Below are 19700 nucleotides of genomic sequence, written 5' to 3' on the forward strand. Positions count from 1 at the left end.
TAATTCCATTGTTGCAAGTGGAAATTGGCAGTTATAGGTGTTACATAACGTCTCTAAACCTGGTCGTGTGGTCTGCGCTCTTTACTGCTGTCTCGGTGGTCCCGGCTAAAAGAATCCTGCGCATCACCATCCTCCCGCCGTCTTCGATATGTTTGGGCTAGGATGTAATAATCTTTCATTTTGAAGGACAACCAAAACATTTAAAACAAATATATTCATGATATTTATAAGCATACGCCAAAATACCAAAGGCCTGCGTATATAATATTTGCGCATACGTTTAGGCTATTGATGCTTAAGCGTCTTTTAAATGTCATTTCAGTCATGCGGACGTTATATATGGATGATCCTTCAAAAAAGGTTGGTGGTGCGACACGTACGACTTGTGGCGGGTGGGTGCAATTAATATATAAGCTATATGTGGAACGTGCACATGGGTTCACGTTACCCGAGCTGTCAGCAGAACTTGTGATCGGTCTAGTAGACCAGTCCTGTTTAGATTTATAAAACACAACACTATAAATAGGCTATATAGGCTTGTATTTTAGGCTATATAAAATATATTTGTATCCTGTTTCTTGTTTTTCTTGTTGCAAATGCTACGAAAAGGAACTATAATATAAGCCTACTATTCGTGGATTGTTTACCATACGCGTAACGCAAGACCTATAATGACTTTATTAGTAAGTCTTCGATCAATAAACAACTGTCTATTGTAGCTGGCTTCTACGTTGTAATACGTACGTTCGATGGATTATCTTACATTATAATTTAGATCTTTTGTAGCTCTATCACCTATTTTAAACTAAATATGACTTAAGGAAACATTGAATATGTTTCATTCTTAAAAATGTTTTAGCGTTTCAATTTTATTTCTAATTCGATTTGGATATGTATCTTAAATTTAATCTAGATTCTAGTAACGTAGTAGACCTTTTTCAAATAGAAATTCACAATAGCTTTCTGTTGTTTTTTACGCAGTCGACTACTTATTGATGTAATCGTGCCACAAAATGTTAATTTCTGCTACCGGAAGACCAATATCTGTGGGCCAACTCTTGAACAAAATGGCAGGCCGTGACAACAGGGATGGCCGTGATGGCAGAGATAGCCGTGGTCTTGACGATCCACCGAATAGTAGATTGTTTATTTTGTGCCAGAAAGGAACAACAGAGCAAGAATTCAGAGACGCATTTGACAAATTCGGAACTATTGAAGATATTTGGATTATTAAAGACAAAAGAACCAACGAAGACAGAGGTAGATTGAAGATTCTAACAGTAAATTTGAGTAAAGTAGATCTAACAGTCGATAAAACTAGGGGAACTAACTCACAATTCAATATCGCATCGGCATAAAATTTAATTTACAAGTGTACATAACCAATCTTTATATTTATATTATTTTATATCATCTAGATTCTTTAGCACCATAATCATGCAAAATAGATCTATTAGTCTAGATACACTGGCCTATAAGTAGTATAAGTCTGAAGATTGGTACTGGGAAACGTCATTTTTAACGGTTAACGTCTGTTACTACACTCGACTCTAGTGAGCTAGTGTTACTGAGTTAGTAGTTAGTCTAGACTCTAGAATCTAGATTTACTTACTTACTTTTAGATAGATCTAGACCTAGAAGCCTAGAGTAATCTAGACTGTCTACTCTAGACCTAGACTTGTCCTTGATCTCTGACTCTGGCAATTTTTATTTTTTTTTACGTATTGACAATGTCAATTGAGACAATTGATAGATTAGATTCTAGATTATTCTAGATATACTGTCAGTACTGATCATCACTCAAATCACTGATAATGATAGCAACAAGAGACGAGTGTGAAGACCTTTTCCCTTTCTATTTTTTCAAGTCATTCAAGTCAAGTAGATCTAGTTTCAGAATCATTATAATCAAGGCTCTTTTTTTGGGGGGCTCGGCACTTCTCATCTTGCAAACTAGATCTATACTCTATACAATAGTCTGAAGAAACGTCATTTTAACGTCAGTTATATCTTATATCTAGACTTGATCTAGAGCTCTGGCATTTTTTTTTAAATATATTGATACTGATCATCACTGATAGCAATGAGAGATACAAGTCTGAGAAGAATACCTAGATCTATTTAGTGACAATCTAGTGACCTAGTCTACATTCTAGAATGTAGCTCTAGATCTACTTACTCGAACATTGTAGACTAATCAAGGCATACTGATATAGAGATCTAGATGACGTCATTTGACGACTAACATTACTCTTTGGCTAGGCCTGGGCATTGATGGGTTTCCAGGCTATAACAAACTAGATATTATTTTGCCATGGACCCCCTTCCTTTTTTTTCTTAAATATTTTCTAATAATATTATAAACGCACTGTCAAACACACTCGCTTCTGAATTCTATTATATATATATATATGGCGGAAAACAGATTTTCTATTGAAAATGCATTTTTGAAGTTCATTGTTCATTTTCTCCATATATACAACATCTGTGGTATATTTCCTTTTACTGATGGGTAGACCTATGTTTGTGGAAGCTTCATTAGCAATATTTTTTTGAAATTCGTTTTTATAAGAAATTTGTGCATTTGTGAATGTCATGAAGTATGCAAAAAAAGACACACAGGATTTACTTTTGGATTTATGTGCTCCCCTTTGAAAAGGTAAGAAACATATAAACCTATATCATTACTATGAAATAATGCATGCTTACTGTTTAGAAATGATTGTTCTAAATGATAGAGAAAAAAGAAAAGAAATTAAGTTGTTAGTTTATCTTAAAAATAAAAAAAAAATAGCCTCGATGCCATTTCATAATTTGTGCATCGTGAAACTATGCATACAATTTTATAAAAATATCATTTAAATGGTACCAATTTTAGTTTCAAAACACGTTTATTTTTATTTCAGCAATCATAGTGTTTTATTTTTTATTTTTTTGGTGTATAAAAAAAATAAAGTTTTAAAAAAAAACATGTTTTTTTTAAAGCCCATCGGAAGTGTGTCGGGACAGTTTGACCTCATCAATTTTTTTCATCGTGCTTAATTTTTTATTCATTCTCGCGGAATAAGTGGAACCGACAACATCTATTAAGCCTTATCATAGACTGAAACTATAACAGACCATTTTTTTAAATAATATCAACTGCTTAGGTAAATATTTTACATTTCACTACGAGTGTCGTTTGTTTTCATTTCAAATAACATCATGACTCGGGAAATGAGTCCTTTTTTTTGCGCTGCCAGCGTGCGATGGAAATAAACATGCGCAGATCTAGACTAGATGTAGACTAAGATAAAGATTTTAGATCTGGATCTTTGTTTAAATATAATTCATAGTAATTTGTTATAGACTTAGATCTACATCTTAACGTGAAAAGGTCTAGAGATCTAAATATAGTCACTTCTAGTTCTAGTAGTAGTACTAGTCGTAGCTAAGACTAAGTAGTAGATAGTGAAGTAGCGATGTACACTCTCTAGACTAAATTCACTAAATGTAGATATAAAATTGTATATATCTGTGTCTAAATATAATAATATAATTCATAATAACTTATAGATTTAGGAAATCTGAGATGATTTAGAGCTAAATCTAGTCATTTCTAGTAGATAGTCAAGTGGCGATGCACAGACGCGTGGATCTAGCATCTAGACTAGCTAGATCTAAGTCTAAATGTAGATTAAATCTAAGATTTCATAATAGATTCTATGTCTAAATATAATTCATAGTAACTTATAGAATTAGGACTATATCAGTAGATTTTAACGTGGAAAAATTCTTAGATGATTTATATCTAAATCAAGTCATTTCTAGTAGATTTAAGTAGATAGTCAAGTAGCGATGTACACGGGCCACACGCTTGGATCAAGACCCTAGCCTAAGTCTAAATATATCTCTACGTCTAAATATTATTCATAGACTTAAAACTAGATTTTAACATTGAAAAAATATGAGATCTAATTTATTCTAAATCTAGTCATTTCTAGATCTAGTAACTGCGATGTACACGTGTAGATCTAGAATCTTGTCTAAGTCTAAATGTAGATTAAATCTAAGATTTTATATCTAAATATAATTCATAGGAGCTTATAAACTTAGGGCTTAATTAGATCTCTAAATCTAGAATTCTAGATCTACATCTTAAACTACTTAAAGTGGAAAAAATCTAGATCTAGTCAATTATACTATAGAGAAGAGATTCAAGTAGGTAGGATACTTGGTAGTTCTAGATTAATAGATCTAGATGATAGAGCTAGAATGTAGATATATCTGCAAAAACACTTTTTTTTCCTTTTAAAGATTTTAAAGATCTAAATCTAGGCATAAATCTAATAGATTACTAGATCTAGAAAGATTAAATAATTTTTAAAAACTATTAGCTGTGTAGGATAGAGACTAAATATAGATCTACTTATGGTTTATGGACATAGTTAAAAATAACAACAAACACATAGAATCTATAAACCAAATAAAAGTTGTTTTTATTTCTTTTCTCAGCAACAATTACAACAAATACAAAAATTGAGATCATATGAGATAGTAAACAGAATACATCATGTACTATGCAAAACCTATTATTAGGACTAATATCTATAAGCCTAGACTAGAGTCAGAGTATAGTAGTCTAGAGTCTAGACCTAGATCTAAAAATTGATCAAGAACTAGAAGAGATCTAAATCTTGATAATATTTCATTTAATATAAGATCTTTTCTAGTCTAAAATTATACATCTATAAACTTTATCTAAAATTGATATATATATATTAGTTTGTTAAAACATGAAGATATAAGAAAAAAAAAAGACTTTTTATGGTAGGGTGGGGCGAGGGGGGAGGGCTAATTTATTAGTTATAAAAATTTTTAAAAATTGTTTGTTTGTTTTTTCAAATGGTCTATAAATATACTTTACTTTGTGACATAGTTTTCTGCTAATAATATTGTGAATTTGTAAAATTCATGGAATATTGGACATACCCTCTGTGAATGATGGATTTTTCATTATTAGGGGTAAGTGTGTTTGATCTCATTTTTTATGGTCTAATACTTGTCTGATGATAATGAATGAACCATATTTGGATTCCTCTGTTCTTGGGCATTAAAACTGATATATAATATGTCAAAACTGATACTGGTTTTGTTTTTCAGGATGATTATAAAGTATCATTTGCAACCATTTTTTTTTACGGAGGGGGTGGGGTCTGGGGAGGCTAATTAATAGGCATAAATGTTTTAAGAAACTAGTTTTTATTGTTTTTTTCAAATGTTCTATAAAAATATTTTACTTTGTGACACATTTTTCTGTTAATAATACTGTGAATTTGTGAAATTCATGGATTTTTAGACATATCTTCTGTGAGTGATGAATTTTTCATTATTAGGGGTAAGTGTGTTTGACCTCATTTTTTCAAGTTAAATAATTGTCTGTTGCTTCTGATTTTATTTTTTTTGAATTCCTCTATTCTTGGGCAATAAAATTGATATATAATATGTCAATAATAGCTAATTTGAAATTAGTCAAAAAAATGGTCCTAAAAGTAGAATGTTGAAAGCTCAATCTGTTTTCCGCCATATATATATATATATATATTACTTTTCTCTTCCTCACCCTTTTTGCCCTCCCCCTGTCCCTTAAAAATCTTTAATTTTTGTTTCTATTACATCCATTTGGCTTTTTGGCACACTTTATAACGCTAACCCTCCCCAAACGCATAATTTTTGCCCTGCTGAATTTGATTACCAGTACACCATAAACTTTTTAATCGTTAAAAATTACAATCATCTTAGCTCTATCAGGATTGACATAATAAATCCCATTTCAACGTTATTAGATCAAATTATTAAAATTAAATCAGACAAATTAGTCATTAGTTATTTTCATCATGAAAATCTTTGTTGTTGTAAACCAAAAGTAAATGATAACAGGTTAAACTTTTTTTGTCCACAACAATGTGAGGATGAGTGACTGCTCTTAAAATATATATGTTGAGTAAGATAAGATTTTATAAATACATACAAGATTCCATACTGACAGTGCTCTCTAGAAATATCATTTAATAAATAACATAATAATTCATCATTTGATTGAAATCAAGGTTGCCTTGTGTTTTTGACTTTGTTTGATAAGGGATTGGTGAAATCTTATCTCACCTTAGCTTTTCTCTTGCAAGCATTCCTGTCTGGCAAACATTATTCTTTAGCAATTGAATTATTTTGTAGTATTCGACACACTTTTTATATTTTCCACTTCCTTATCCTTCACCACCCATGTTACTGATAACACTGCTATGTAAATATTGATTACAAAAGAGACCTTTGCAGCAATCTAGCAAAACAAATATGTGGGACAATGGTGGCAATATATTTAAATTTATTAAAAACAAACGTCTTGGAAGAGCTGTAGCCTATATTTGCTTCCCCCATCCCTCAACTTAGGCTTAGAAAAAAAAAAAGAAAAATCATGCAGCTTAGATTTGAAAAATATGATCATGTACTTCAAAATTTCAATAAGTTTTGATTTATAAAAATATTTCTTTTGATGCCAAGTGCACATTTTGTTGATAAGTTCATAATTTAGTTTTTAAAGTATGCTAAGGTTCAATATATTTTTTTCATTCATTGCAGATTTGGATATATTTTAAGGTGCTTTGAATTTTAAATAACTTTTTAATTGTAATTTTTGAGAATTAGGAGTCTTTTAAGTCAGTATGAAACATTATTTACAGAAATATTTTAAGTTGAGGTAGAAAAATCACTATCACATGTAAAGTTTATATTCATCAGTTTGTTAGATTGATTTTGGATAAAATAAGTTTCTCATGTAAAAGAGATAGCTTGAAAGTATCATGCAGGGTTTTTCGAAACTAGCCAGCATGTTCACTCTCATTGCATCTTTGACTTGCACTGTAGGTGTGTTAGGTGTGTTAAAAAGATACATGTAGAAAACTAAAGCTCACAGATCTCTATCTCTATATAAATATATTCAAAAAACAGAAAAAGAGTGCTCGGACAAGTCCCAAAAGCCTGTGGAGTCTGGGAGCGCATGAGGCGCCCTGACCGCACTTCCCATGGTGGAGACTGTCCAGGCCTGAGCAAGCTATTATAGCACAGTGCAGGGCAGGCCATTGTCCTGTTGGCTCATATTTCTTACAGCTATGGCCAAATTTCGATTCATGGTGCCCCCGCTGAAGAAGAGGAAACCGTGCCTCATATTCTGTTTGACTGCCCCAGACTTGCTGATCTCCGTCTCGACAGGTCTGGAAAACCAAAAATTCTCGACCTGTATGGTGACATTTATGCACTACGCAAGACACCAGGGTTTCTGTCCAGGGCTTTTGCAAGAGAGGATTTGAGCCTCTCAAGCCTTCACTGATATGGAGTTTGATGATGATGATGATAGAAATATATCTTGAATGAGAAATATCAAATTTTAAAGTGGCAAGCCATTTTAATTTTAAAACTAAGTAATGATTCATTCTAGATATTATTATCTGTGTTTGTATTGAACATTCCATCTACCTTTAAATATAATGTAATATATAATGTTTTTTTTTTATATATGTGTATTTTTTTAATAGAAGCCTCTTTGAAATGAGGATATTTACTTTAGTCACCTGGACAGTTTCATCTTAGTTTGTAAAAAATTATTTTTTTTTGCCATTGTTTGCCCTAACCACTTTTCCACCACCATTTTGTTTTCAAATAAACTCTATGACCTTTAGAATTTTATTGTATTGTATTGTGTATCTGAAGATTATGTCAAAAGAACTATTTTAAAGATGCCAAATAAGTCATGTGACCTTGATCCCATTCCAACCTACTTGCTCCTTGAATGTTTAGATGAACTTGTACCCACAATTACTAACATTGTGAACTCTTCACTGACTTTAGGCATTGTACCACGGCAATTTAAGCATGCACTTGTCAGGCCCTTATTAAAAAAATCCAGTCTTGACCCGGAATGTCTAAAAAAAATTATTGCCCTGTATCAAATCTTCCCTTCCTGTCAAAGCTTCTGGAGCGCATCTTGTTAGCGCAAATTCTTTCTCATCTTGAACAGTACTGTCTCTTGGAAGAATTTCAATCTGCATATATAGGAAGTGCCGTAGCACAGAGACAGCAGTGGTCAGGGTACTAAACGACTTACTTCACTAATCCGACATAGGCCATATATCAAATCTTTCCATGCTGGACTTGTCTGCAGCCTTTGATACACTAGACCATGAAATTATGATTGCCAGATTCTCTGCCTTTTTGGTTTAGCAGGAATCGTCCTAAAGTGGCTTGGATCCTACCTGACTGAACACACCCAAAGTGTCGTTGTTAACGGGACAGAATCAACAAGCTTACTCTTGAAGTACTGAGTACCCCAAGGATCAGTTCTAGGCCCAGTACTGTTCACTATGTATACATATCCACTCAGCATGTCATACGGCCAACTTAGCCTAGATAAAGTTAAATATTAAACCCTGTATTAGATTTAATGTGATAGAATTAAAGTTATCTTGGTACATATAATAATTTTTAATAAAGTCAAACACATGTAGTATATGGAGTTTCATTCCAGTAAATATTTAGAAAAAAATAAATGCAACACAAATGTTTAACTTTGTGAACAGTCAGTGGCACTGTAGACTAGTAATAGATAATCATGGATATTGCTTTTGCACTGATTTATTGATTTGATTGGATCAGTGGGTTTTAGGGCAATTTTATTATATTATATTATATTGAATTTTCTAAAATAATTTTTTTTTTATGAATATAAAAATCATTTACATTCTTTACCTATGGTATTGAATAAGGTATCAGAAATAAATTTGTAACCTGACATTAAGTAACATTTAAAAGCTTTACAAAAAAAAAAAAAAAAAATTGCATTAAGCCTCGAATTTGTTTTCCTAGAGCTCTTATCATTTTTTTTTTTTTTTTTCAGGGATTGTGTACATCAAGTTTTCAAAGACTTCTGAAGCTATGCAAGCCATGGAGGAGATGAATGGCAGGGCATTGCCAGGAACCAATAAAGGCTTAAAAGTAAAAAGAAAAAAACAATTTTTTGTTGTTGTTAATAAATTTAAGAAAGGCTTTTATAATCATTGCCTTTAAAATATCACCAATAATCACATAATAAAAGTCCATCTAATTTTTAATTTTATCATCCTGTAAATTTGTTTTTGTAAAACAGGTTGTTGTTGCAAATAGCAAACGTGACGGTTCTACTCGTGATCCAAGAGAAGATGAAAGACTTGTGCGCTTGTTTGTTATTATTCCTAAGCATTTCTCTGAGCAAACTCTTCGAGAAGAATTTTCAGTAAGTTTTTTTTTTCTATTTATATTTTTGTTTCTAATTTTAAAAAGAATAATTTTCATGACATTCAATTGTCATTGTTTTTTTCTCTAGAAATATGGCGATGTTGAGTCTGTGACAGTCTTGAAAGATCGAAATACTGGAGAGAGCAAAGGCTTTGGCTATGTTCGCTACTTTAAACCTTTACATGCAGCTATGGCTTATGAAAACTGCGACAGTTGTAAGTAGTAAAAAGGGGCCTAAATGAGTGTTTCTCCTGTTCTGGTGACCAAAAGGTGTTAGTTCAATAAAAAGCCTATATCTATAATACTACTGGTAAAAGTTTTTGATATAAGTTATTGTAAGATAATAGAATTCATCCTAGATTTGCATTATAATCAAATACAAAGGTTATATTATAACATGACTATTATAGCTCAAGATGTTGGAGGCGTCATATAGGGACACCGATTTTAAATATAAAGCTTTTTTTTTTATATACATGTTGAAATATAACTTTTTATTGTGTGTAAATACATTATCAATTATTCTTTTATTAGTGATTGACATAATAGTTTTCTTTAATCAAAAATATAAAGGTCTTTGTGTGTATTCAGAAATCCTTTAAAATCTAGTAGACATTTAATTGCCTTAGAACAGGACCTAATCATAGACTTAAGGTTGCAACTTTGTGCACCAAGAATAAGATTTAGAACTTGATTTATATATAAATTTAAATGTAGAGAAGTAGATTTAAATTTATACTAGACCTAGATCTATAATAATCTAGATCAAGGCTTGTTCAGTTCAGTGTCCCGTTAAGCACTACAAACAATGATAAAGCAATTAGACATACATCAATTAGATTAAGAAAATGTATTCTAAGTATTTTAAATCAAACTTGAGATTAATAAGCTTTATTCATATTGTATTTCAAAACTTTGGTGAGAAAATGACTTATATCTAGATCTCAGATTTTCTGGTACAACTCAATATTTTTTCTACTACAGTGTTTCAGGTGCTACAACGAAAAAATGTGGGACACCATGTCTATTATTATCTCCTATTAACCATTATGTAGGCCCCCCCCCCCCCCCTAAAAAAATGGTACTACTACTTTAAGCATTAATTACTTTGCATAAAAAAATGGCCTTTTTAATGTGCTTCATCTGGGACACGCCCTTTTTTTTACTTAAGTTATATAAATTTTTAGTTTTAAAGAAAACTACACTGTGTAAATTATTGATGCTTTTAGTAACAGAAACAGGGAGCAGACAGCTTTTACTTAGTTAACAATTGATTGAGGTTTAAACAAGTTTAGTTGCACATGTGACACATTTTTTATGACAACATCTAAGTAGCATTAAAATAAATATAATATATAACAAAATATAGATAATTCAAAAAGATAATATGATCGACCCATTTCAGCAAAAATGTCTGTTAAAAAATCCTTGGTATTAGCAGAATATTACTTCAACCCTACCCAGGTGTTTGTGTTACATCAAAAGGCACATTTTGTGTACTATTTAACACATTTCTACAATTTAAAAATTACACTCTAAACCTTTCAAGGACAAAATACCACAATTTATACTTTAACTATTTCTAAATACAACGACAACTGACATTTTAATAAGAATTTTTTGAGTTATAGGCTTTCTATTGAACTAACACCTTTTGGTCACCAGTACAGGAGAAACACTCATTTATTTAGTTTTTTAAACTGAGCCGAAAAATTACTTAAGTGAACAAAAGCTTCAGTTCTATAACTATGCTGCTTAATACAATTAAGACATTCAAATTATGCTAAAAAAAGAAAACTAACATTTAGGTGTACTATAATCATCAATGATGTCCCAGTGATGCACCTGAAAAGCAAAAGTGGGTACTACCTCTTAAACCAGCACTGATATGGAAATTTACATATTCCATTTCATTTTTGATTTTCTATTTATAGATTCTTAAAGAACAATTGCTGAAGGAATACACTTAAAATGAAGCCAAAAATCAACTTTAATTTTTAGATTACTATGACACTTTTTGATACCAGTACTGGAGAAACACTCAAAATACTTTCTATGCATTCAACTTTGATGTTGCTATTAGTTTTATTATTACATTTGAAATAGATAAAGAAAAGGGGATGGTTTATTGAATTTCTATCAAGTACTGTTACCTTATATAATAAATGACAGGTACCGTATACTCAGTATACGGTAAAAAATTGAAAGTTTTGCTTTGAGTGTAGGCACAACAATTTCTGTTGTTTATTAATAACAGAAAGGAAGAAAATGACTTAGAGAAGTTGTGATAGAAAAAAAAAATTCTTCTAAAATATAAACAGTTGTTGTCCTGCTATAAACATATTAGGTCTATTATTTTAAAAAAATATTTAAAAAATCTATCTATAACATGGTTAGCACATACTAATTACTTATTTAAATAAACAATGTTTATTGCTTTTTGATAGCATTCCGACCAAAGTTTGCAGAGCCCCAGCGTTCAAGAGATGAGAGAGATGAAATAGAAAACCATGGATTTACACACCACTCTGGTGCTGGTAAGCATTCAATTTTATATATATGAATTAAATATATAAACATTTTTTTTAAATACCAATACTGAAATCCATTTGAATTGTTAGTTATTCTGGGTAACTTTATACATCAAAATAATATTTTTTAAGAGCACTTGTATTTCTAAGCTCAAGATTTTTAAAGGGATTTTGTTCTTTCCTGTGGAAATAAATTTAAAAAATTGAACATGATCTATATTAAACAGCCTATATTTTTAAAAATTCAAAAATAATTGGTAGCTTTTTTTTTTCCTTGTAGTTTTTTTACAGTAAAATATGCAGAAGTATTAGCATGTTTTCTTGCCTTAAATATATTAGGTCTGAGCCAGGCTTGGAAAACTTACTGTTGGAGCATTTGAAGCAATATTTCGACTTACGGAGTTGTTAATTATCTGATATAAAATTAGCACCTGGTTCAGTTCTAAAGTGTTTTATAGATTCTATAATTTATGTTGACAGATTCTGATATTTTGCTTTAATATGTAGACTTTGTGTATCCATTAGGTCAGAAAAGAATGTATGAAGATGAGCTTCACCCTCCTGGGTTTTTTAACACTGAAGTTCAAGCATTTCCATCAAGGAGTAAGCATTATTATTAATTAAAATTAGTTATAATTATTTAAAAATTAGTCTGATAATTTGATTTATATAGCATCTATAGCAAAAACAGTGTAGGCTCAAGCTGCTTTGAAAATATTAAAGACATAAGACAGCTTAAAAGACAAACTCATCTGAAAAGGCTTTGAACATGTACGTCTTAATGTTTTGTTTCAACTAATAATGCTTGTAGTCTAAGCTCAATGGAGAGTTAATTCTAAACTGTTGGTCCATGTATTGAGAAGACAGTACTTTGCAGCACAACTAAAAAAATGAGACTGTGGAGCACAGGGATATCTGCCAGAGAACATGTACAATAATCAACTCACTAAATTAGGAATACTATTCATCATTAAAGATGCCTTGATGACTAAGTGGGTACTTCTTGTAAATAAACCTTGCATGCATGTGAAGACGGGAATTTATTTAGGAGAGCAATAATAGCATTACACATTGCTTTGCAGCTTCGATTCTGTGTCATGTGCTATTTACATTTGGGAATATATGATTATGTGAATTAATCGTTTACATTTTCCTATTACATTTGTAAACAGTGTGTTTTCTATCAGATTTTCATTTAGGTACTGGGCCTATGGAAATCCTCTCAGAATATCCAGCCACCAACACAGGTTCTCGTTTAATCATCCAAGCTCCCATTGGTTTGACCCAAGGGTATTTAAGCAAACTCTTCAATATCATTCCTGGTATGGAATATTGTGACCTTAATGAGACAACAGGTGATTTATTAATTTTGTGTGTGTCTTCTATGTTTAGATTTTAATAATTAATTATGATATATTTTTCTAAGCAATACTTCCCTCTTTTTTTTTTTAAATGTAGGCGTGGCTTATGCTAGATATAGCAGTCCACAATGTGCAGCCTATGCAAGAGATAAATTAAATGGGTTTGAATATCCTCTGGGAAGTCCTATACATGTGCAGATGGCTGATGAAAACGTGAGACAAGAGTTTCCCATGAATGTAGATAACAATAACTTTTCACACTTCGGAAAGTATGTTGTATTATATAGTGATTTTTTTGTCAATAGTCATTATCTTAAAATAATAATATAATTTAAATGATATTTTAGCTATTACTTATCTGTCACCATTTTTCTTTTTTTTTTCTTTTTTTTTTTCTTTTTTTTTTTTAAATTTTAGTATTAACTATAGACGGAAAGAAATCAGAAAGTTTGAGTATCTAGTTGAATCTTATGTTACTCTCTTATTTCCATATTGTTTACAAATTTCAGGGTTAACAGAATAATTTATGTTTTTTTTCTCTATTTGGAAGTTTTCATTTCCTAATACAACTTTTTTTTTGTTTTTCAACAGTCAGTTTGGATCATTTCCTGCTCCTGGTGCAAGCCCCATGGAAGCAATAGATATCCGACAAAAAGTAATATAATCTATATTATTGATTGTAATCATATTATAATATATATTTAAAACAGTTTCATTTACATACTTTTTAATAATTGCTTGGTGATCATAGTTTTCTTTATTTGTGCAGGCTGCAATGATATTAGAAAAGGCTGGCATTAATCCCCACAATCTGTTTAGTTTTGCTGCTGCTGGCGTTGGCTCTGTTGGTGATGGTCGCAAAGAACGGGTACCTTACTGCAATATCCCTCTTCCTCCTCCACAACCCACAGTTGCAGAAGATGGCAAAAACCTAGCTCAAAGGTTATTTATTGTTTGTCAGCCATCAGGAGTGTCAGAAAGAGTTTTGAAGGATGCGTTTTGTCGATTTGGGAACCTGATTGATGTCTATTTATTATCTGGTAAATATTATCAATATTATTTATGGATAATCAGTTTAATATTTCTTTTTTTTTTTTATTATTTATTTTAGGAAATATAGTTTTGCTCAAATTTTTTTTTTTTTTAAATCTTTCACTTTAGGTCGAAACTATGGGTATGCAAAGTTTGCTTCTAAAGATTGTGCCATGAAAGCTATTGAAACACTTCATGGCCAAACTCTTGCTGGTCAGAAACTTAAAGTACTTGAAGCTGAGCCTCCCAAAACTCATCCTGTCCATGGAGGTATGCAAGGAGATGAAGGTCCTTCAAAGAAACAGAGACTTTAAGGTAATTCAAATATTCTCTTTTGCTATCAGGGGTATTCTTTTTTTTCTTGGTTTTATTTATTCTTTTTTGCTGTTCTGGTACGTGGAGGTATTTTTCTTTTGACATTTTTAACTACCAGTATAAAATTGATTAAACTTAGTTACTACTAATAAAATTGTGAGGGGAGGGGTTGTTTTACATTTTTTTTTTTTACTGCTACGTAATGACCATAGTGGTAGAATATAAAAGGCATGATTACTAGTAACTGAAGAGTAAGATATTTTCTAAGTGTTTAAACAAAAGCCAAGTACCTTCACTAAATTTAACTATGTATTCAATTTACAAATGAAATACTTAACACTAGTTTCAATAATTTATTTGTTTGTTTTTTTCCCAAGATGACAAAGTTTTCTCCATTGTATTGCATAAATATAATTGTATTAGCTTTTTGATAGATAGAATGCTTTTAGCTTACCAACAATTTTTTTTTCCCCAAAAGCTTTGAAATAATCTTAAAATTAACAGAAAATAGATCTCGATGCCTTTCTCTTATTATATACTTTTATACTTTTTAAAAAATTCAAATATTATTTTATATAAAATATTTAGAATTTAAATAGAACGTATTTCAAAAATTCCTAACCATTTAAAAAACAATTTTAGATTAGAATCAAACATAGTTTATAGCTTAGCTTTAGACTTCAGAATTTGAAGGAAAAAAAAGCTCACTTCTATAAAGTTTACATTCAATTAGAATATTCTGTGACATCATTTAGATTTTGACCAGTTTTCCTAGTAGTACAAATTTTCGCCTTGTGACTTGTATTTTCAATAATAAACATTTCTCTGAATCAAATGAGTCAGTAAAGACTATAATCTATTCCATATTCTAGTATTTGCCAACAAATAGACTTGAATCATGATCACATCAGTTTACTCTTTCCTTCAACACACAGGTGACAAGAGACAAATTTTTAACAGGACATTATGAACCGACCAAAGAGGACGTTTTTTACAAAGACCTGCAACTTGACAGCCATAAAGACATAAGTATTTACTGGCTGTTCAGTCATTCACTTTTTGGAAAGACTTTTTGTCACCGACAGCAGATTGATTCTTAAAAGACTCCTAAAATAAATATCTGTTGTCTCTTATCATTCAAAATGTGTGCTCCATACTATCATTACTTGCACTTGGTGTTTTTGTTGTTTTTTGTTTGTTTAGATTTCATCATTTGATGTTTTTTCAGTTTGTGAATTTTTAAGAACAAAATATGAACGTAATCCTGTCAGATTAATTTATCGCAGATCTTAATTTTGTTAAACTGTAGAAAGTTTTTTTTTTTTAAATATAAAGAATTTCCAATGAAATAATCTTTGGAACATTGCTGAATGTTTTGTTGTATTTGACAAATTTTTATTTTTAGTTGAATTGTAAAATTATATTTCACATTGTTTTTAGTTGTAATAAAAAAATTGAATTAAATCTAGTTTTTTTTTTTCTCTCCATTAAAAATGCACAAAACTAACATAAAAACTTAAAAAGCTTTTGGTGACTCCAATTTGATATCACACAACAGTTTAGCCAAAATTTTAATTAACACTCAAATGTTGTAAAATAATCAATATTACGAGGACCCTTCAGTTTTTATATATTTTCGCTGCACTGCTATTTTATTTGAATACCGTACATTGTTAAATTTATTAATATTTGTGGGAAGCAACAAGATAACTTTGACTCTTTCACATAACTCAATGCACAAATGTAAATATAGAGGCACAAAATTTAACTTAGTTCAAAATTTTGATGATTAATTATGAATGTTACTTTCTTCTCCCTCAATCATAAATAATTTCTATTTGCTTTATAGCATGTATGTAACATCTAAAAATGTAGATTATACTAATGGTACCCGTACACTTTACTAATGGTACCTGTATATTGTACTAATGGTACCATAAAACTGAACACATAAATGACAAAAGGCATCTAAAGCGACTAACACTGAAGACTGAAGTGTTGACATGAATTGGTCCCCACTTCTGCCCATTAAAGACTCCTGTTACATGACCAGACTCTAGACTAATGACAGAGGTAAGACTATGAAATCATTTATATATGTGTGCAATCATAGAAACAGTTTATATTCACAATTATAATTTTTTTTTTCATTTTGCACTTCATTTTTTAATATTTTATATTTTTCTTTCTATACTCTACTTTAATTTATATTTATAATATCTTACAATTTTGTTTCAGTAACTGCTGAAGAAGAAGGAATTTATTTTTACACTAAATTTTAAGTGGCCTGTAAACTTGTAAGTTCTGTATTAATTTTATTTAGCGTAATTTTGAAAGATAATAACTTTTTTTTTTTTCAATTTTGAATAAGCCAATTAAATGATTCATAATTAAACCATTCACTAAGGTTTTCTTAAAAGTGTTACTTAATATTATTGTCTGAGTAGGAAAATAAAGTTTAACATTCTTTGCCAGACATTGATTTTTTTAATTTCTGTCTATTGCTCCTGTCAATTAATGCATGCCCTAGTCTTTTAAGCATGTCAGGTTCCTCTGTTACTGTAGTCCTCTAAGCTCATCAAAAATCTTTTCTTTGGCATCTATCTACCATATGGGATAGCTGCTTACCCAGTGCAACTGTCAAACAATAAGAGGTGCCTGAACACTGTAGTGTTGTCATTGTATGCCCAAATGGAGCAATTTTTGAGAAACTTAAAAGCTTTCCTCTAAATGCGCTGCAAGTTGGATGCTACTTGTAATATAAAAACAATAAAATTGAATATAAAAATGACAATATTTATTTCTTTGTAAATTAATCCTTGAGATTATATAATACCATAGTAAGATTTATTCATAGTTACATTTAATTCTTCATTAACTTAACATATTATTGAGTATAATTGAAGTATGTCTTTTGTACAGATACGGTAATGTTTCATTTAACTAGGGTTTTTTTTTGGTTTTTAACTCCTCCAATCTTTACATATTTCCCAGCTAGGTTTTATAGGTATTATCTGAGGAGTCTTCAAGATGGCTGTATCTTTAGTGAATGCTTACAATAATTTGTTATAGTGTTTGTACCATGAAACATGCACATAGTATTGCTGATCTGATGTATTCATTGTTAGTATTTTTCAAATGATCATAATTATGTCTTCTCAACAGGTGACTGAATAATGGCAGCAACATCCAAAGACTTTTGGATAATAAGTTCAAAGATCAAGTATATCAATTATAGGACCAAATTATTTTATTCATGAGTCTCAGTTTTTAAAAGTAGCGGTACCAGTACATTAGAAATACATAGCCTTATATTAATACATTAGCAATGATATCAATTTTAGGTTTTTGAAAATTTATGTAAAAGCCTTTATTGTTATTTCAGTGAAGGAACTCAACCAGCTAGATGGTGAATGCCACAGATTCTGACGCTTGACTTGATTACTGCACAGATTAAGAATTGTAATGTACACAATAGAACACATGGAAACATGCTGGACACCACTGAATTTTTACAATATAAGTGATAAATAAATACAACTTAACATCACTCCAGTTTATTTGATTGGCTTTAATGCAATCATGTTTAATTAATGTTTAAATTTACTAAATTCATTGTTTCATGCATCTTTCACATGTTTACTTCTTCAATTATTAAGAGAAACTGCTTATTTCTTAGAGAGAAGAAATGAAAAAAGTGTATTTTGCTTTATGGATAGGACAGATTGTAAAGAGCACTAATTTTCTTCATACAAATTAACAATTTTTATAAACTCAGTACTTTCTTCAATTTTAATGGCTTAGACCAGTGATGCCCAACCTAATTTCAGCTTGTGGGCCATTTTAATTTCTAGCACTAGTGTCGCGGGCCACATCAAGAAAAGGTACAAAAATGAAATAAAATTGACTCAAAATTATTTTATTAGAAACCCATGGGGATCTAGTACTTACATTAATTAATTGAATATTTAAAGATTATCTTCTTTTTTTTACGCGTGGGAAAATGGCTTCATTTCTTTACTTCACATGTGAGCAACATTGTAGCCAGCATTACCACCGACTCATTTTCTGGTCTCTTTTTGGTAAATATTTTCATAGATCCTTCAATCTCTAAGCATAGTTTAACAAGCTTTTATTTGCGGCTGAAACCAAGAATACCGCCATATTTGTTTCATAATTCGGTTTTTATGTTGCTTTTCAACTATCTACATTTTCTTTAATAAAACAAACATATTGGCTTATCATCATGTTCCACAAAAAGATAAAGATCCATTCACATTTCCTGGTAGATTCTTCATTCTGAGTCCCATGTCTCAAAAGTACAAATGTTAAAGGTCATGGTACCAATTAATCAGATAAAAAGTGAATCCCCTATCAAAGGTAGATATGTTTTTCAATTTATTATTCTTTTGGTGAGAAGATTTTCTACACTTAGTGCCGACCTTTCGGTGGGCCGTTTTTTGGGCATCACTGGTTTAGACAAATGAGAAAATATTATCAATCAAATCATTTTTTTCATCTTGATGGCTTTAAGAAATATTAGATTGTCAAAACAATAATAGTAAAAAAGTTTCCTTTAGATGCAGTGGTCCATGAGCATATATAGGTACCTAACCTATGGTAAGCAAATTAACTAGTGTCATGACCACAAGTGTACTGTAACTAAATTCTGACTTAAAAAAGACTATGTTTAAATATTATATATATGATACAGATTGGTCATATTAGAATGTTGATCTATACTAAAAATGAAACTGTCAATAGAAAAAAAACACTTCAATGTGGTCTGTAATTTTCTTTAGTTAATTTAATTTAATATAATTTTGAAGTCTACTAAGTGGAAGTAGCCACAAATATTTTATATTGTCAGTGGGCAGGGTTTGAACTCGGAACAATTGTGATGCCAATCAGAGGGGCATACAAGTATCTCATTGTTAGGCTGTCACCCAATTAATTAGATGTATCAAAATCTAATGTACTTCAGTTCAATTTAAACATTTTGGCATAAAAATGCTCCTGGGGTAATACTACTTTTAAGAAACGTATTGAAAGCTATCAAACATTTCTGTTATGCTATTGTACTACCAGTATTTGTAAAATATATCAATCATTAGAAGTACCAGTTCAAACTAATTTGATTAAATGGACCACCACT

At 30.6% G+C, this 19700-nt stretch overlaps 1 protein-coding gene across 5 annotated transcripts; it reads left to right on the plus strand.

The window, feature by feature from the left end:
* The first annotated feature begins 456 nt into the window (after window positions 1-456).
* LOC106078330 (RNA-binding protein 45-like) lies at window positions 457-18095 on the plus strand. 5 transcript variants are annotated; one of them, XR_001219831.2, is made up of 15 exons: window positions 457-683; window positions 982-1260; window positions 8930-9027; window positions 9179-9304; window positions 9395-9521; window positions 11754-11843; window positions 12363-12440; window positions 13025-13192; window positions 13296-13467; window positions 13790-13853; window positions 13968-14238; window positions 14360-14545; window positions 16784-16842; window positions 17711-17827; window positions 17931-18095. XR_001219831.2 is itself a non-coding variant. In XM_056029071.1 (13 exons), the coding sequence occupies exons 2-12, from the start codon at window positions 1014-1016 to the stop codon at window positions 14542-14544; spliced, it is 1626 nt and encodes a 541-aa protein (XP_055885046.1). In that variant the 5' UTR covers window positions 458-740; window positions 982-1013; the 3' UTR covers window position 14545; window positions 15481-16009. The 5 variants fall into 5 exon arrangements, 2 of the variants coding, with proteins under 2 accessions (XP_055885046.1, XP_013094637.1); XR_001219829.2 differs by having other exon boundaries at window positions 17711-17768; XR_008777895.1 differs by having other exon boundaries at window positions 17711-18095.
* Window positions 18096-19700: the final 1605 nt, after the last annotated feature.

Source organism: Biomphalaria glabrata, chromosome 1 (assembly GCF_947242115.1).
Source record: "Biomphalaria glabrata chromosome 1, xgBioGlab47.1, whole genome shotgun sequence".
Lineage (NCBI taxonomy): Eukaryota > Metazoa > Mollusca > Gastropoda > Planorbidae > Biomphalaria > Biomphalaria glabrata.

Coding starts and splice junctions, on each gene's coding strand:
- LOC106078330 (XM_056029071.1), top strand. CDS start 1,014: ATGTTAATTTCTGCTACCGGAAGACCAATATCTGTGGGCCAACTCTTG. Junction 1,261..8,929: donor AAGAACCAACGAAGACAGAG/GTAGATTGAAGA, acceptor TTTTTTTTTCAG/GGATTGTGTACATCAAGTTT. Junction 13,193..13,295: donor TGACCTTAATGAGACAACAG/GTGATTTATTAA, acceptor TTTTAAATGTAG/GCGTGGCTTATGCTAGATAT.